The sequence below is a fragment of the Puma concolor genome, chromosome E2 (genome assembly GCF_028749965.1).
Source record: "Puma concolor isolate L17-30 chromosome E2, mPumCon1.1.hap2, whole genome shotgun sequence".
Classification (NCBI taxonomy): Eukaryota; Metazoa; Chordata; class Mammalia; order Carnivora; family Felidae; genus Puma; species Puma concolor.
Window position 1 is genome coordinate 14,672,995 of NC_141681.1, and position 18,361 is coordinate 14,691,355.

The window sequence follows — 18,361 nt, forward strand, 5'->3', positions numbered from 1 at the left end:
AATAAATGCGTATATTTGAGATATTTTTAATCCAGTCAGATAACCTCTACAGATTAATAGGAATATTTACCTTATTTACATTTAATATAATTACTGATCTATTTGGATTTAAATCTACCATTTTAATAAGGTCTCCCTTTTTGTTCTGCCTGTTCTTTGTTGTGCATCTTCTTTTGGATTGCTTTATTATATTTACATTAATAAACTAATAGGCTAATGAGTTAATAGATTATATTATTAATATGAATAATAACATTAGTGTTATTATATTCTATTATGCTAGTTTTTTCCCTCTATTTGGAAACTATACCCTTGTTTACTATTCTTTTAGTAACTAACCTTGAAGTTCCAATGCTACTACTTGACTTAATGAATACTGCTATTATTTGGGACTTTTACCTTTTACTTTTCTTGGGGGGGGGGTTACCTCTACGCCCAACATGGGGCTTGAACTCTTGACCCCCTGAGATCAAGAGTTTCATGCTCTACAGACTGAGCCAGCAAGGGGCCCCAGCACTCTTACCTTTTTTCCAAAAAAAATTTTTAAATTCTATTCCTTTATCACTCCGGTTGTGACCCCCTCAACTTATGTGCTTTTTCTTTTTTCAATTCTCTTGGACATATTCCTAACAGTGGAATTGCTAGGTCATATGGTAACTCTAGGTTAAACATTTTGAGCTACCAAACTGTTTTTCAAAGCAGCTGTACTTTTTTTACAATCCCAACAGCAGTGTATGGGGGCTCCAATTTCTCCACATCCTTACCAACACTTGCTGTTGTCTCTGTTTTAGTCCATTTGTCCTCGCAGGTGTGAAGTGGTATTTCATTGTGGGCTTGATGAGCATTTTCCTAATGACCTTGTTGAACATCCTTTCATGTGATTACTGGCCATTTCTATACCATCTCTGGAGAAATGTCCATTCAAATCCTTTGCCCTTTTTGAAATTGGCTTATGTGTCTTTTTATGGTTGCATTACAAGACTTATTTATATATTTTGGATATAAAGAAATTGGATTTGCTAATATTTCCTCCCCTTCTATGGGTTGCCTGTCCCCTTTCCTGTCTCCCTTGAAGCAATTTTATTTTGATGAACTTTTTTTTTGAAGAAATAAACGTTGCAGAGAGTTGAAGCTCCCGTCTATGACCCAATTTCGCTGCCTCCCTCTTCAGAGATTACTATTCTAAATGTGATCTTTTTAATTCCCCAATTTTGTTTTGTTTAATTATGCAAAATACCCATAAATGTTAACATCTTAACCACTGCAAGGTGTACGGATCAGTGGCACTAAGTATATTCACACAATTTGCCACCAACACCACATCCAGCTCTAGAGTTTTTTTTTTTCATCTTGCACAGTTGAAACTCTATCCCAATTAAACCCTAATCTTCCATTTTTCGCTCAGGCCCTGTAACCACCATTCTGCTCTCCATGAATGTTGTAAATACCTCCTATGAATAGAATCACAGTATTTGTCTTTGTGTGACTGGCTTATGTCAACTTAGCATAAGGTCTTCAAAGTTCATCCATGTTGTAGCAGGTGTCAGGATCTCCTTCCTTTTAAGGGTTGAATAACATTCCATTGTGTGTGTGTACATTACATGTACATCACATTTGCTAATCCATTCATCTATAAATGGACACTTGTTATAAATGTGTCTATTTGTCTATAGCCCAGTGGGCTAGATCTTCTATTGACCTCTACCCTCTGTATCATATTTTTGAATGGATTTCAATTATGTATGTTATTTAGAGGCACTCTGGCTATAGTAGGGGTAGGCAGACTTTGACCAGCACACCAAATTTGTCCCACTGCCTGTTATATATATACAATTCCATTGGAACACAGCCACATTCATTCATTTATCTATTGTCTATGGCTGCTTTCATGCTACAACAGCAGAGTTGAGGGACTGGGGCAAAAACCATATGGCAAAACCTAAAATATTTACTATCTGGCCCCTTAAGTAAGTCTGCTGTTTCCAAGGCAATAGTAACAAATAGATTCCAAAATGTGTAACAGCTCAAACACCAGCTTCTCTTCCACAGCATAGTCCAAAGCCAGCAGTTTTCTCCATGTTTGATTCATGTACACAGGATGCTTCCACTGCACGGCTCTGCAATCCCCAAGGGCCTCCATGTCTTTGCCTTGAGCTAGTAGAAGGGGATCAAGAACCTGGAGGGGACCCCCGTACTCCTTTAGCCTCGGTCCAGGAACGGAACTCATTTCTCACTCATGATTCATCAGCAAGAACTAGGTGCCTGACAATATCTCAAAGTAAAGAACGGCACATTCATGCCTCCTCCCAGTGACACAAGCTACAAATTTCAGTGGGAGGCCAGCTGTCTCAGCCATGCCAACACCCAGCAAGTGAAGAATCAGAATGAGCAAGAAAGCAGGCCGATATGGCTTGATTTCAGGAGATGGGCTTTTTCTGCCTGGAGAGGGCCAGATGGAATATTATAGAAAGCCAGAATGAAGAGCAGGCCTTTCAAAGATTCAGATAAAACTAGGTATCATCAAGCAGTTGCTAAAAGGAGAGAGAGAGAGAGAGAGAGAGCCCTTCCTTGGGATATGGTTAGACCAGCTCATGGACTCTTAACCTGGATCAAGAATTGAGTGTTGGGGGCGCCTGGGTGGCTTAGTCAGTTGAGCGCCCGACTTTTGCTCAGATCATGATCTCGTGGTTTTTTAGTTCGAGACCCACATCAGGCTCTCTGCTGACAGTGCAAAGCCCACTTTGCATCCTCTGTCTCCCTCTCTCTCTGCCCCTCATTCGCTCACACACACTCTCTCTCTCCCACTCTCTCAAAAATAAATATTAAAAAAAAAAAGAATTGAGTGTTGGTGGTCTAATGACACCCCAATACAGTCTGAAAGTTTACACAGGTAAATAGGTTTCTTCTTGAGCTTTCTGAAGGCTCCAAGAATTCTCTGACCCCCCTCCAAAAAGTTACAAACAAAACTAAGTGTGGTCTAAAATTCCTTCCACATCCTGGAAGCTGCTGAGTGGGGGCATAAGCAATCCATCACCATAAGTTTGTTATTTGGAAAAACTGACCACATCTTAGGCCATTTTGGTTTTTGCTTTTCTATTTTGTTAGTTATAAAGTCAGGTTTCCCCACCCAAACCCAGAAATCAGTGGTAGAAAAATAACAAAGGAAAAACCCCTAAGCCATCTCATAAAAACCTGAGCACAGGCTGAGCGTGTGCCAGGGGCGGGGGCAATGGACAGATGACGGTCCATCGAGGGTTAAGGTGGAGGTATCCGGGGCATGGAAGTGGTCATCTGCTCTACCTGCTGACCTTCCCTGGGTCTTCGCCAGCAGGATCACGGCACGCCAACCTTCAATACAAGAGCTGGTAAACGGTGGCACTGTTCTTGGAGCCTGTGACCAGATACTGGTTGTCAGAGGACACATCACAACACAGGATATCTGTAGACTCCTCTGCCTACAAGGAAAGAGAAGCCAAGAGTGACTACAGGCAGGGGCCAGGCTCGGGCCAGAGATGAAGGCCTCACTTAGGGCTGTGTCAAGGCTAAGGACAGACCTGAGCCTCAGTCTGGAGACAACAGGGCAGGTCTCGTGGTTCAAGGTGAAGCCCATGAGTTCACTGGACCTTGGGTCCTCATTCCCCTTGATGTATTAAATGGCCCAGATACCACCCCGGAGGTACTTTCCAGCACTGTCCTTGGGACCTGACATAATGGATCTGAGGCTATGAGCTCTGAGTGCCTGGGTGTGCCCATCCCTCCTCCCAATACCTGAAACAACCTTTGTAGAGAAGGTGCGGCTAAGCAATGGATCGATTCATCCAGCGTGGTCACAAAATAGCTCCCTGGCAAAGGAAAGGCAGATGGAGAGGCCAGACACCAAGCTTGCATTCCAATCCCAGCCTCATTCCCAAGGGGACTAGGGAAAGGGCAACTCCTTCTCTGCCTCAGTTTCCCCATCTATAAAAATCAGAGATAAGACCCAAGCCATTCCTTCATCTGGTCCTACCCTCCTGCTACACGTGGGATCATGGTCAGTATCACTGAACAAAAAAAAGGACAATCAGATGGGATTTCAAGTCTCTTCTGCCTGCCTGTGTCTTCAGGCTGCTGTTCTGTGTAGGAAGGCACCATTACAGAGAGAGCCAGAAAGGAGAGGGAGGGGGACAGAAGACAAACGGGGTGCCAGACCACAGCAGGAGAGGAAGCGGTGGGGAAGGGTAGGTGGGTGCAGAGGCAAGAGCAGCAGGCAGGAGAGTCGACACCTGGGTCTTGGCTTGGCTGCGCTTGGGGCTGGAGGGTGAGGAACAGACCCTGCAACAAGGCTGGGCCCAGATTCTGCAGATAGGTAGACACCCCATGGTGTGACAGGGCCCCTAGAGGTGTCACCTGGCTTCAACTCACCACAGGAGGAAAACTTGAGGTTGTGGCGGTGGATGTATTTGTTAAAGAAAATCTTCAACTTCTCCCTCCGGTGCGTGTGTAGGATTATGATGTCACTGTTTCTCAAGCCTACTAGCACCCACTCTTCACTGGGGTCATGGGTAATGCTGAGGATCTATTTGGGAAAAAAACTGGAGTCAGGGGTGCCTGGGTAGCTCAGTTGGTTAAGTGTCCAACTTCAGCTCAGGTCATGATCTCCCAGTTCATGGATTCAGGCCCCGTGTTGGGCTCTGTGCTGACAGCTCAGAGCCTGGAGCCTGCTTCAGATTCTGTGTCTCCCTCTCTCTCTGTGTGCCTCCCATGCTTCTGCTAGCGCTCACTCTCTCTCTCTCAAAAATAAATGTTAAGAAAAAATTTTTTAATTAAAAAAAAAAAGAAAAGAAAAAGGACTAGAGTCAGTGCTCCAAGCTGCCAACACCATCATTTGTGTCTCCTCTTGAAACCCGGCTCTTCCTCCTGCAGGACCCCCAGCTCCCAGCCACCATGACTGCCCTCAGCCCTGGCACCTCATGCCGGAAATGGTGCTCCTGCACCCTCTGGTAGTTCCTCAGATCCCAGGAATACAGGCTGGCGTCTTCACCTCCTGTCCAGAACTTATTGCCTGCGATGTCCACGCATCGGGATCCATATTCAGGGACTTCGTGCTTCCTGGAGGGAAAACAACTCATAGAGATTCACGCACTGGTTAAACACTGGGAAGTTCTGGGCCCAGGAAGCCCCCAGGAGTGCCCCCCCCACCATATCTTCTCCTCACAGACTCCCCTGATCCTACCGCACAGAGCGGGGAAGCGCTGTCCAGAAAGGGACACAGGCTTTCCCAAACACCTTACTGTCAAGCCCTCCCCTAGGTCATACCTGATCAAGATTTGGTTCTGCAAGTCCCAAATCTCAACAAATCCTTTGAAACAAGCCAAGCAGATCTGGGCATTGGAGGAGAGAGCCAGGGAATAGCACATGGGGCCTGTGGAGGCCAGCTGTGCCCTGACGCGAGGCGTGGGTGCCAGATCCCAAAGAGTCAGGTTCCGGGACAGACCCCCAGTGATCAGGCTCTGCTCATCAGGCAGCAGCTTGCAGGCGAGGACACGGCTCTGATGGTCCTGCAGGGACAGTTCCCACCCTCACATCACCACCTTAAGGCATGGGGTCAGAGTCTCACGCCAGAGATCATACCCGGGCTCCCCAAGCCTATCCCAAACATCCCTCACCTGGAAGTCCAGCTGGGCCTGTGGGGCCTTGTTGCAGGCATGCAGAGCGCTCTCGTCCCACACCTTAATGTAGCCATGCCCACACGTGTACACGTGGTGAGTCGAGCCGCTGATGGCAATGGCGTAGACCTTCTTTCCATGGCGGACATTGCCAACCTTCCAGGACTCCCGTGGGGCTCTCTGCCTGACCACCACTTCATCAGGAATGGGAGGCTAGGGACAGGAGAAGGTAGGCGGCCATCAAAGGGCATAGCCCCAGCCTACTGTCATCCACAGCCTGCCGGTCCGCTGACTGAATTCCTAACTGTTCACCCAACAGCCCTCTCTGACCCGGGGCGAAACCATGTTCTTATCTGGGGACCCCAGACCATAGACATCCTCCTGCACTAGCCACATGGTGCCCAGGCTTCCCTCCTTGACACACAGAGCCACATTTTGAGACAATTCTGTGCACCAGCAGGAAGAGCAGGACCCGGCACAGCCCCCTGAGGACACAGCTTTCGAAGAGGTGACACTGTGAGCTGAGGGCCCTACATCTTGGTGACGAGGGCAGGGTAGCCTAGCTCAGAAGTAGGGAGCTGCAGGACCACCCCACCACCACCACCGCCGCCGCCTAAGGGAGAGAGAATGAGGACACACTGCGTGCCCTCACCTTCTTCTTACTAGCTTCTTATTTGGGGCAGGGCAGGGGAAGGCAAAGATCCCAAGTTTGGAAAAATAACACACTTACAATTGCCCTGAGGAATGACCAGACTTCTTCACTGGGAGGTGGCGAGGGGCAAGGCTGGCCTGCAGGGAAATATCAACACCCACCCGCTCACAGAGAGGGGCAACGGATAGCAACAGAACCGCAGGATTCAAGGAGAGGGCCGCTGTCCTGACACCAGGCCTGAGTCTTGTCCCCCACCTTCCCTGCCCACGCATCCCACCTGGGACTTACCACACTCGGGTCCTGGCAGGAAGCTATGACACATAGAGAGCAGAGAGGGGACAGCGCATGAAATGCAGGGCTCTGTGCTGGGATCCCCTCTCCCACCACCAGTCTTGTTCAAGGGGAGACCTACCTGCGATCCAGTTCTGCTGCTGCTTCTGGCTCCGCCTCAGAAAGCCAGCTGGCCTGGAGCTCAGATCTGTCCAGAGGCTGGAGGACCCACTGTTGTGGGGTCCCAGAGCTCGTCTCCTGATAAACCGGGCCATGCGATGTCTGGGGAGCCGGGGGCTGCTGAGGCATCCCATACTCCCCCTCTGCTTGCGATTGTGCTTGGTGCTCATGCTGGGAGGAGATGCCAGAGCTTTCTAGCACGTTCCTCCACTCCTCTGGTTCATCATAAATTCTGAGTGTACTAAACGAGGCCCCCTCCTTCTCTCTATTCATGTTCTTAGATCAATCAAGTGTCTGAGCCACCCGGTTTTGGGCTTGAGAACTGAGTCCATCAAACAGCTCCCGGGGTTACCAGTTCGTCCTGATCCCCTGTAGCAAGAGAGAACAGATGCAGAGACACAGATGTGCAGCACTCAGGGCCTGTTTAGGAGGCTCTGAGAACACCTCTCATGGTGAGAGGATTCAAAAGACGGGTGGCCGACTAATGTTTTACCCTAAATGCTGGCAGTGATGGTGTCAAAGGTGAACGTTTCTCACAGACACTTTGAGATGTTAGTAGCAGGTGTTGGGTTTTTCCTAGACCCATCTAGAAAGATGGCATTTCCAGTCCTTTTAAATCCGAGTCACCCTTTAATCTGGCAATATACCTTTCAGATGAGGACTCACCCCCAATGTAAACATGGGGTAAGGGGAAACTCCACTCATGCCACAGGCGCTTTCCCTGCCTTCAGGGGATCCCCGAAGGCAGTATGCAGACATGATGTTCCATTTGGATGGAGCAAGGTCACACAACCACAGAGTTTGCTGGTGGGGACATTCATCTATCCCACCCTATATGGTCATTCTGAGAACTAAATGGAATCCCGTGTAGAATACTCAGAATTATGCAAGGCTACTGGCAGACCTTCCTTAAATGGCAGTGAGTGCATTTATCTGCGGACTGTGCCAGGGACCAGACCTTTGAGGATTTAAAACAGACCATCTGCCTTCCCCCAGGCCACCCAACAGCAAGCCCTTGGACGGGCCTGGGGAGACCCAGCGTTCCAGAATACAGCAGAGCAAAAGCTCAGCCAAAAAATGAGAGGTGGTCTGGGGAGGGGGTCTTCCCCTGTCTATGGAGACCATGCCTGGACGACCAAGCTCAGTCCTTGGTTCTCAGAACCCACCCTCCGCAAATGCCCCATGGTCACCCCAGAGAGGCCGGGTTGCCTGCCTTTGGGAAGATGTAGTTGTATCGCCAGACTCCACTCCTCTGAACACTTTGAGCTCTTACTATGTGTTTAGCCTTGAACCAAACACACTCCTCACAACCGTGTGAGCCACATTTCACAGATTTTAAAAACCGAAGCTCAACTTTGGTTATTTAACCAGAAAGCACAGGGAAAAGGATCAAATCCCGCCCTGTCTGGCTCTAAACAGTCTCCTTTCCTGACTCTCCACGAGGAGAAGGAAGACAAATATCCACTGTCTTTACAAAAGTGGTTACCTGGGGAACCTGAGTGGCTCAGTGGATTAAGGGTCCGACTTAGGCTCAGGTCATGATCTCGTGGTTCATGGGGTTAAGGCCCGCATCACTCTCTGTGCTAACAGCATGGAGCCTGCTTCAGATTCTGTGTCTCCCTCTCTCTCTGCCCCACCCCCATTCCCTCGCGCGCGCGCGCGCTCTCTCTCTCTCTAAAATAAATTTAAAAAAATTAAAAAAACAAATGTGGTTACTCTCCTACCTAACACTGCCACTTTTAGGGATTTAGCCTGAAGGTGCACTTAAATATACACAAAAAGGACACCTGTACAAGCAGAAGCACCACAGCACTGTTTGTGACAGCAGATGACTGGAAAAATCCAATGGCCACAGGAAGGGACTGGTGAAATGTCACAGTATATGCATTCTGCGGAATACCACACAACTGTTAAATGTAATAAGGACACATCTTTAAGGACTGGAGAAAAATCCAAGGTGTGTTAAGGAGGGGAGGGGTGGATCTAAGGTTCAGACAAATGTGCATAATAGCAGCTTTGGTGGAAAAGAAGGATGGAAATTAGAACCTATCTTTGCATATGTTTGTATGCACAGAAGAAATCAGGAAAAGCAGTCGTCTTTGGGAATGCAAATTGACCCAAAGGAAAGAAGAATGGAAGATTTGGCCACCGTAGAACCTGGGATGGTTTTTGCATCTGTGTGGCTCCTGGAATCTAAATGTAAAATAGTTAGACCTTGAATCTTTTCCTTGACCAAATCCATCTTTCTCACCTTCCCCCAAATGATAATTTGGGGTCCTTGTGATGCTCGGTTACTTGTTTAAATAAATTAACCAATTCATCCTGACGCCTTCAGCCTGCATTAAATGGGCCACGAGGGCTGGCTCACCCTGCTGAGGGTGGAGGCCCAGAGTACCCACATTCCCAGCCAGCGTGACAAGGATGAGCAAGCGGGGACTGGCAGCGAGCTGCCCTTGGGTAAAGCTTAAAGGCAGTGAGGCCATTTAGCCAGTATTTCACAGATGAAGAAGATTTCACCCTAAGAGTAAGACAAGGCTTTCTAGAAAGAGCAGAAGGAAGAGTCACTATCACTGAACCCCGCTCTGCTCTATCCCCAGAGCTGCAAATGTAGAGACCCCACCCCTTACCAAGCAACTCCTACCCCAGGTTCCACACAAAACGCTAGTGCTGGGGCTCCATCCTGCCCACAAGGCAAGCACTCACCAATCCCCATGGCTGGAAACTCACCCTGGAAGGCAGAAAGCCAAACCCCAGAGAAGGGAAGGCAGCAGCAGAACGGAGACCTCACTGGTGCTGAAACCCTTCCTCTCACACCCAGGCACAGCCCCCTCCGTGAACTGCTGCTATTTTTAAACCTTAGCTTAATTGATAATCAAGCCCTGGGTCAGAACCTGGGTCAGGTGTCCTGGCCCTGAATGGTACCTGAATGGTTCCTCAATTCCCGGGTGGGCGTGGCCACAACCTGCCATTTCCAATTAGACCCTGTGTCCTTGGAAGAGAGATAAGATGGAGGTCTGCCAAGTAAGGTCAAGGCAGGAGGCAAGATGGAGCCAGAAACTTTTGTGGGGGAAGTCTCTGGATCGGGTTCGGGCCGCCCACTAGAGCCAGCATTTGCACAGAGGCCGAGAACTGGGTAGAGCTGTCCCCAAGAGCTGGTTTAGATTCATGTCTTCTGGTGAATCTCTTTGGGATTGAAGGCTGGTTTGGGGCTGAGGCCAATATGGGCTTTGATGGGAGGAGAAGGGGGCCACTAGAAGGGAAGACCAGGGAAGCCTTTCTTTTCAGGCACCCCTCATCCAGTGGTTCTTAAATATGACACCCGGAGTGCAGCCCCCACCCCCACCCCCTTGCCACAGAGACTCAGATTCTGTAGGTGTGGGGTGGGGACTGAGACTGCCTTTCTAACAGGTTCCTGGGTGCCACATTTGAGAACCACTGCCAGCCCCTCAGTCTGGTGGTCCCCTCCTGCAGGAGAGAATGGCGGTGAAGCTGGATCCCCTCCTGCTCTCCCCCCGCCCCCCCAACCTCTTGCTCACCCTTCCAATTGAACACACTCTCTTCCACTCTGGTTCCTTTCTCATTTGCTGGCTTCCTTCTTTTGAAGCAGCAGTCCTGAAATGGCTGCTGTCCACAAAGAAATCTTTTGACCCCCTAATCTCCAAAACCCACTGTCTCTCCCTTTCTCTCTCCCCCTAACACACCCCTCATCCCCAAAAATTTTATTACTGCCTGTGGTCTCCCAGATAATGCCTGGCATTATCCTTGGCCCAGTATTTGAGATCTGTCCCCATCCAGGCTCAGCCTGTTCTCGCTTTTTCCCTGACTGCACCCTAACCTGACCCCAAAAGAACTTGACTGCACCTTTCCATCCTCATACTTCCCTATGCTGTTCCTTCATCCAAGAATGTTGTTCCTTGTCCACTCATGCGTCAAATTTACACTCCCATGTACTCTGAGCATGGTGCCAAGGACCAGTGATCAAGCTAAGACATGGCCCAAGTCCTTAGGGAGCTCTGATTTGAGAGGACAGGACAGAGGGTGGTTGATGTAATTCCCGAGCTGACGCATGACCATTTTGGGGGAGTTATCCCTTTTTTGACGAGTTATCCCTTTTTTGATTCTCACAGGAAACACACAGCAGTGAGGCATGGATTTTATTGCTAGTTTGGAAATATGAGATTTAATTCGGGGGGTCAGAACATCACAGAGACTTATCCAGGGTCTCACTGAACAGGTGGGAGAGCAAGGGTCCAAAGCCAGGCCTATCTGATTTTTAAAAATATGCTTGAGAGAGAGCTGTACTGAATCATAGGAGCTCTTTCTATACTCTGCGTATGAATCCTTTGGCAGAACATGTGCACTGCCTGTGTCTCTTGCCAACCTGTGGCTGGCCTTTTAGCTCTTAATGGTGTCTGTAGATGAATGGAAGTTCTTAATTTTAATTCAGTCCAGTTTATCTATTCTTTTAAGGTTTTTTTTTTTTTGTCTTATTTAGGAAATATTTTCTGCCTTCAATACCATGATAATACTCTCCATTGTTTTATTCTAGAAGCTTCTCTATTTTACCCTCTACATGTAAATCTACAAAACTTGGCAATATCTAGAAAGGGAACACAGAGGGTCCAGAGAAGCCTGGGCCTCTCTTGAAGGGGGAAGCAGCAAGCAAATGGTGAGGAGCCCAACCCTTCCATCAAACTCCTGATTTGAAGCCCAGGCCTGCCACTTCTCGGTTGCCAGCCTGTGCCTCAGCTTTCACATCTGTAAAATGGAGATGACAAGATTACATCCTTCTTAAAGCTGAGATCAGACCTGGAGGTTTAAGAGGGCTTTGAAGAGGCCAGGTTTCATGTAAATGCTCACTGAGGGTGAGCAATTCTTAGGGCCTACCAAAGAGGAAAGAAAAAGAGAGGCGAGAGAGGCCAGTGGGAAGTCCCCTGTGCAGTGAGGCAGCCCACAGAGGAGAGAGTTGCCAGCAGAGGCATAGGGTCTGGATCCTAATAGGCTGCATTGCTGGGCACTGGGCATGCTTCTCTGTGTCATCACTGCCCCCTCTCGGCTGCCCCAGGAGGGAAGTCACATGTAAGGAAAATGAGGTTCAAAGAGTTTAAGTACCTTGCTCAAGATCACACAGCAAGGAAGGGCTGGAGTGAGGGTTTGAGGCCAGGTTCACACAACCCCACACGGCCCTCTTCCAGGCTGCAGGGAGATGGAAAATGCCGGGAACGGGGCCATTTGGCTTTAGCAGCCTGGAAGTGGTGGTTTCTGTGCATTCTTGGGCCAGACACTAGAATGCTAATATGTGAATCGTCAGACGTTGAGAACAGAAGTGAGGGTACAGAGTACTTAACTGAGACATTTGAACAAAAGAAGAAATGGGGCGGCCTCTGTGGGGTACAGTGTCAAGAACAGTGGTTCCCAAGCTCAGAGGCAAGTTAAGGTAACCCAGGTACTTACCAATGCTCAGGTATCTGTGCCCTCCCCATTCCCATTAGTAGGGAAGCAGCCTGGGCAACAGCATTTTTCAGACCTCCCACTGTGATTCCAATGCAAGCTAAGGTTGAAAACCACTCAAGTAGAGGGTTTTGCAGAGAAGGGTAACAGGACCACAGAGATTGTGAGAGAGGGTAGAGGGAAGAGGTTGGGAGATATTCCAGAGGCTGGGGAAGGAGGGACAAAAATGATAAAGGAAGACCCCTGTGGTCTTGGGAATGGTTGAGGTCATGGGCACAGGAGGAATTTAGTTTGAGATGGAAAGGGAAAATGACCACAAAAAGATGGGCAAGGACAGTTTCACCCTATTGTCCCTCTGCCGAGCCCATGGATGGAGGTGCCCATCCTGAGCCCAGGCTATACTAGGGTTGGTGGCCAACAGGTAGGACCAAAATTGTGTGAACCAGAGTGTTGGAGCTTCCAGGAAAGGAAACAAAATGGGTCCAGGACTGCAATCAAATGCATCTGTGCACCCACCCACTCACTCACCACCCTTCCCTCCAAGTGGCCAGTGAGCACAGTTTTACTGCTCCCTGGTTGCACTGGTCTGGGAGGACACAGGGCTGAGCCTACAAACCTGGCCTTGACCCTTGTGAATTTAGGTCTTTGGAGTGAAACTAACAGTTGAACTGTCAATTATAAATCAGAGTGGAGAGTGTGACCTGATGAACTTAGGGAGGGTGTGACAGGGGAATACAGATAAGGGGGACACACCGGATGTGAAAGATCATGAGTGATCCGTGAGGTGTGCGACATGAAGGATGGGAGGCATCAGTGGGGAAAGCGGTGGGAGGATGGGGAGGAGAGCATGAGAGAATGTTCTAGGCAGAGAGCATAGCAGGTACAAAGGTTTGGAGAAGTGTATTTTATTTTTTTAAATGTTTATTCATTTTTGAGAAACAGACAGAGAGAGTGCGAATAGGGGAGGGGTAGAGAGGTAGACACAGAATCCAAAGCAGGCTCCAGGCTGTCAGCACAGAGCCCAATGTGGGGCTTGAACCCATGAACCATGAGATCATGACCTGAGCTGAAGTCGGATCCTCAACTGACTGAGCCACCCAGGCGCCTCTGGAGAAGTACATTTTAACAAATGGGAGAATTTTCTAGGAGCTGGAGCACAGGGAGTGTGTTGTGAGGGCAGGGAGGGCAGGGATGTGTGTTCTAATCTAGGGAGACTAGGTGGGGAGCAGCAAAGGATTCTGAGCTGGGGGAGACAGGAACGGACTTGTGTTTTGAAAGGACCAGGCCTTCAGTGGATAGTTTAGGGGAAGGCGGCAAGATTGCAGTCTGGAGACCAGTTAAAAATGCTCAACATTAGCAGTCGTTAGGGAAATATAAACCAAAAGCACAATGAGATACCACTTCCCATCCACTAGGATGGCTAACACAACAACAACAACAACAACTAAGAAAATGATAAATGTTGGTGAGGATATGGAGAGACTGGAATGCCAGGGCATTGTTGGTGGGAATGTAAAATGATGCTGCTGCCGCGGAAAGCAGTTTGGCAGTTCCTCAAGAAAGTTAAACACAGAATGACCATATAACCTAGCAATTCCACTCCTAGGTACATACCTGAGAGAACTGAAAACAGAGGCTCAAACAGATTTTTGTACACCAACATTCACAGCAGCATTATTCACAATAGTCAAAAGGTACAAATAACCCAAGCATCCATCAACGCACAGCTGGATAAACGAAATGTGGTCCATCCATACAAGGACTGTTAGTCACCAACAAAAAGAAATGAAGTGCTGACCATAGTACAACACGGATGAACCTTGAAAACCTTACACTAAATGAAAGAAGCCAGACACAAAGCCTGCATATCGTATGATCCCATTTACATGAAATGTCCAGAATTGGCAAATCCAGAAAGACAGAGAGCAGATTAGTGGCTGCCAGGGCCTGGGGAGCCGGAGCGATTTCTTAATATGGGGTTCCTTTTGGAGTGATGAAAAAGATCTGAGATTTTGACAGTGGTGATGGGTACACAACACTGTGAATGTACCTAATGCTACTGAAGTACACACTTTGAAACAGTTAAAACGGTAAATTTTATATTATGTGTATTTTACAACAATAAAATAAAATCAGACATTGTGTCATGAACTACAGGCCTCGCAAGTTACCATAGCATTTTTCCTCTTCCTTCATCCAGCAGATACCAGGCAGTTTAGCTGGTGGTTTTCTTAACTTTTGCTCCCCTAGTAGAAGAGCCAGCCAGCTGCAGGTGCCCCCGCCCCCAGACACCCTTGCCAGCTATAGTCAAATGGCAGCATGGGGTGGGGTGGGGGGTGGGGAACGTTAACAGGGTGGGGAAGTTTGGGGGGGTGGGTTACAGTGAGGAGCAGCACTCAGTGGGCAAACACTGAGGTCACTGTTTGGATCCTCAAAGCCTGGGCTCAAATATCGACCTTCAGATCTCTATTTGGGGGGTGCAGAGCCCTCTGGCAGGCAACTGGAAAGCAACCAAATTCTAAGATTGCGCTCACAGGCCAGTGTGCGCACTCGATGGTTGCTCTCATCAGAGGCTCCCTGACCCCAGGAGTTTCTCTTTCAGCACTAGACCCTCCTCGGGAATCCACCTGGACACCCGTTGCTGATGAAAACGTATATAAAGCATATAAACATAGACACAAAACATTTCTTCCCTTACTGATTTACTAACATCATCCACTCAACTGAAATTATTCAGCTAGCAAGGTCCTGCCCAGCCCAATAAGCTGTCCCCACTCCCACCCCCAGTGACTTTGTGGTCCACAGGGTAAGGCTGGAAAACACAAGCTCCAGGTAGAGGGCTCAGAGAGCTGGTGGAGGACACAGCACAGGGGACCCGAAGGAGAGGGGGGAGAGCCAGCAAGGGGGCAGTGGTGTTGGGCTGAGCTCAGTGTGAAGGCAGGGAAAGCCCTCTGGGTATTAACACCGCAGGGCTGGGCCCCTGCCCACTGTTTACCTGGTCCCTGCACTTCCTCTAACTCCACTGTCATGGGGAGGCCCCAACCCACTGTTCTTTACTATGTGCCCTTCCCAGGGCTGTGGATCCCACCTCCCTTATCTATTGTTCTTCCTACCCAACTCACACTCGCGGCCCTGCTGTGGAACGCTTGGATTCTGTGGAACGCATTCCGATTTCTGTCTTGGATACCCCTGTTTCCAAGACATCTTTAGGCACAAACCCCCTGACCTTTACTCTCGGGCCCACTGGCAACTGGCCCCTTCACAGTCTCCCACAGGGGCTCAACTTAGGTGAGTTTGCAGTATGCGCCTCTGAGTAAGATTTCTCCGGGCGGGGGAGGGCGGGGCGGTGGAGGAGTATGATTCTTTAAGAGTTTGCAGTGCCCTGGCCTAAGCCTTCTGTGCGTTCCAACTCTGGCCTGCCGGTTGTCTAAGGTAGTGTCCACCCCACCCCCACCACCGGTGGATCCCCAGTTGAGCTTTCCACCAAAAGCTCGGACCGGGCTGCCCCAGGAACACCCCTGGGATCTGGGTAGGGAGGAAAGGTCCTGCATCCGGGCAGCCTCACAGTGGGGGGTTCTGTGCTTCCAGTCCCTCCTGGAGAGCGGCCCGGGCTTCTTGCGCCCTGCAGTGAGCGAAATGGCCACAGGGGGCAGCAGGGGGGCCGAGGCTGGTGGCCAGTGGCTGCTAATGGCTTCTCAACTGCGAGCCCCAAAGCCCTGGACACGCAGGCCCGACGCCCCTGCCCTTTCTTGTTCAGGGGCCAAAACAGTGCCCTGGTGGGAAGGCTGCCACCTGGCTACCCACGCCGCGCGCTGTGGCCCAGGACGGATGGGACCCAGAGCCTCAGGTCCCCACCCTGGGAGCGCGTGGGACCGGGGCTCGCCGGCCAAGGACGGGTGGCAGACACGAGGTACGGGTAGCCGAACTGCCCCTTACCGTGGCGGGCTGGAGGAAATCGGCCGCGCAGCGCGAGGTCTTCCTGGAGGCTGGGCCTGTGCTGAGTGCCTGTGCGATTTCAGCGGCTGGCAGGGGCTGGAGGCACAATGCAGGATCACCGGAGCCACCCGGGGACTGGCAAGCTGTTGCAGGCAGAGCTGGAGCAAGAGGGAGGCTCTGGCCGCTGGCTGCCCGAGGCCAGTTGGAGCCAGGGCCCAGCAGAGCAGGTTCAGACGGGGAGCTAGAGTCTCGGGAGCCTTGAGACCAGTTGGATTTGCTGGGGACCACGTGGTCTGTGCTGCATTCTGGCCTCAGAGTTGGGGGAAGGGACTTGCAGGGAGCTCTCCCAACCGGTAGACTGGGGACTTGCGGAGAAGGCCAAGATTCGCTCATCTCCTGGTCCCCAGCACTTGGTCGACCCTGGCCTGTGGCAAGGGGAAGGGTGTCCTCAGTTCCCTATCAAGAGACAGGATAGCACATAGAGTGGGGTTGTAGTCTGGGGAGAATGCAGACGTCAGAGGCAGAGAGGACAGAAGAGTCCAGAGGCATCTTCTCAGAATTCTCTGCCAGGAGGAGAGGGATGATAGCCCAGGGGTAGCTGTGCTGGGCCTCTTGTTCCCAAGATGACATTGGAGGCCTGTCCTGCCTTGGCCTCTCTCCCCAGGCCATCCCCTCACCTGCTGGGTGCTGGGCAGCCATATTTCCCTCTAAGCCTCAATTTACCATCCTGACCTGGACAGGGCAGGAGCAGATGTTCTCTGAGGACCCTTCCAATGTGACAGGCCAGGGTAGAAGGGTGTGCTGCAGGGACAGAACATGCTGATGGGGACTGAGGGACAAAGGCTTTATTTAATCCTGGCCCTTCCAGGCTCACAGCTCCAGTTCAGAAAAAGAGAAGAGCTTTTGTGAGGGGACAGAGGTCTCCAGTGCCATGGCTCCTCTTTGTCCTGATAAGGCTTCCACTGGGCCCAGGCAGCTCTGGGCTGGAGTCACCTATGAGCACTGAGGCTACAGGATATCAGGACCACTGGTTGATGGAGCCATTCGACTTCATGAGGCTTTGCAGGTATCTATTTTCTGTTTCCTCTTGTCCTTAGTATCAGAATAGAGCACCTGCCCTGGATAGTAACAGACCTACAGAGAAAGAGAAAACCCTCAGGGACCATCCGGGTGGGAACAGCCTTGAGTTCTGTTGCCAGCCCTCACCCTGCACTGACAAGGGCCTGAGACCCAGAAACCATGGTCACATAGAACACTGGTATCAGATCCCGGACAGATTGTCCTCAGCGGCTGATTCTCCTAGAATCCCTGCCTCAGTCTTGCCTCAGCAGAGAAACTGCCAGATGCTGCTGCAAGCCAGGACTGCAAAGACACAACTAGTGGCTGCTCATGAACCAGGATGGTTGGCGAGTGCTGTGGCTTTCTGGCCTGTGTAAGAGACATTAGCAGCTGATTTGCTGGGTGACCAGGCCATCCACCTTTGGGCCTGTTTCTAAATAAATGGCCTGGGGCACTTTGAAGTCTGGAACTACCCAGAAGTGCAGGTTCAGATAGTCAGGGGGAAGGCCTTGTTCCCTCCTATGTTCTGAGGGGTTCCAGGCTCTGCCTCCACGCCCACTTAGTTCCCAGGAGCCTGGGGGCAGAGCAGTGGATAGGGATTTCTACAACAATGGCATCCCCAGGACACTCTGCTGAGGTCCTACACCACATCATTAGCTTTCTAACAGGAATGGTGCCTTTGAAATACTCAAGATAGTACCCCTGGCCAACACCGGTAGCTCGATCTACACAGCATGCAGCAGCAGGTGTCAGTGCCTCAGGGAGTGTATGGTCTCTGTATACGTAGGGTACATTGTGTCTGTGACCAGAAGTGTATCTATGGGAGGGTCTGTGGAAGAGAGGTTTGGGGGCTCCCTGTGTATGACTGTGTGCATGGTTTTTCACGCCTTAGAGGACTGAGCCTGAGCATCTCTTCATTAGTCATTTTTGCATCTTTTTAAAAACTGCCTGCTAGTATCATTTCCTGGGCTTTATTATATTACTTATCTCTTAATTGTAAGACCTTTTTATATATTAAACTTTTATACCACAAAACTTACAAGGGTATTTCCACTTTTTGTGCTTTATCTTTTAACTGTATTTGGAATTATTGAGAACATATGTATTTAATTTTGAAAACTCAGTGTTTTGGTATGTTTGCTTATGGTTGGTTTCTAGCTTTCATATG

The 18,361-nt window shown here is 49.8% G+C and overlaps 1 protein-coding gene across 1 annotated transcript; it reads right to left on the reverse strand.

Annotated features, from left to right (window-relative positions):
- Window positions 1-3,219: 3,219 nt before the first annotated feature.
- TLE7 (TLE family member 7) lies at window positions 3,220-18,291 on the reverse strand. The gene is made up of 10 exons (XM_086688996.1): window positions 16,135-18,291; window positions 6,710-7,116; window positions 6,586-6,608; window positions 6,376-6,434; window positions 5,646-5,858; window positions 5,296-5,537; window positions 4,947-5,088; window positions 4,402-4,555; window positions 3,769-3,842; window positions 3,220-3,455 (listed from the first exon to the last, which is right to left on the reverse strand). The coding sequence occupies exons 2-10, from the start codon at window positions 7,018-7,020 to the stop codon at window positions 3,351-3,353; spliced, it is 1,323 nt and encodes a 440-aa protein (XP_086545122.1). The 5' UTR covers window positions 7,021-7,116; window positions 16,135-18,291; the 3' UTR covers window positions 3,220-3,350.
- Between the last annotated feature and the right edge of the window lie 70 nt (window positions 18,292-18,361).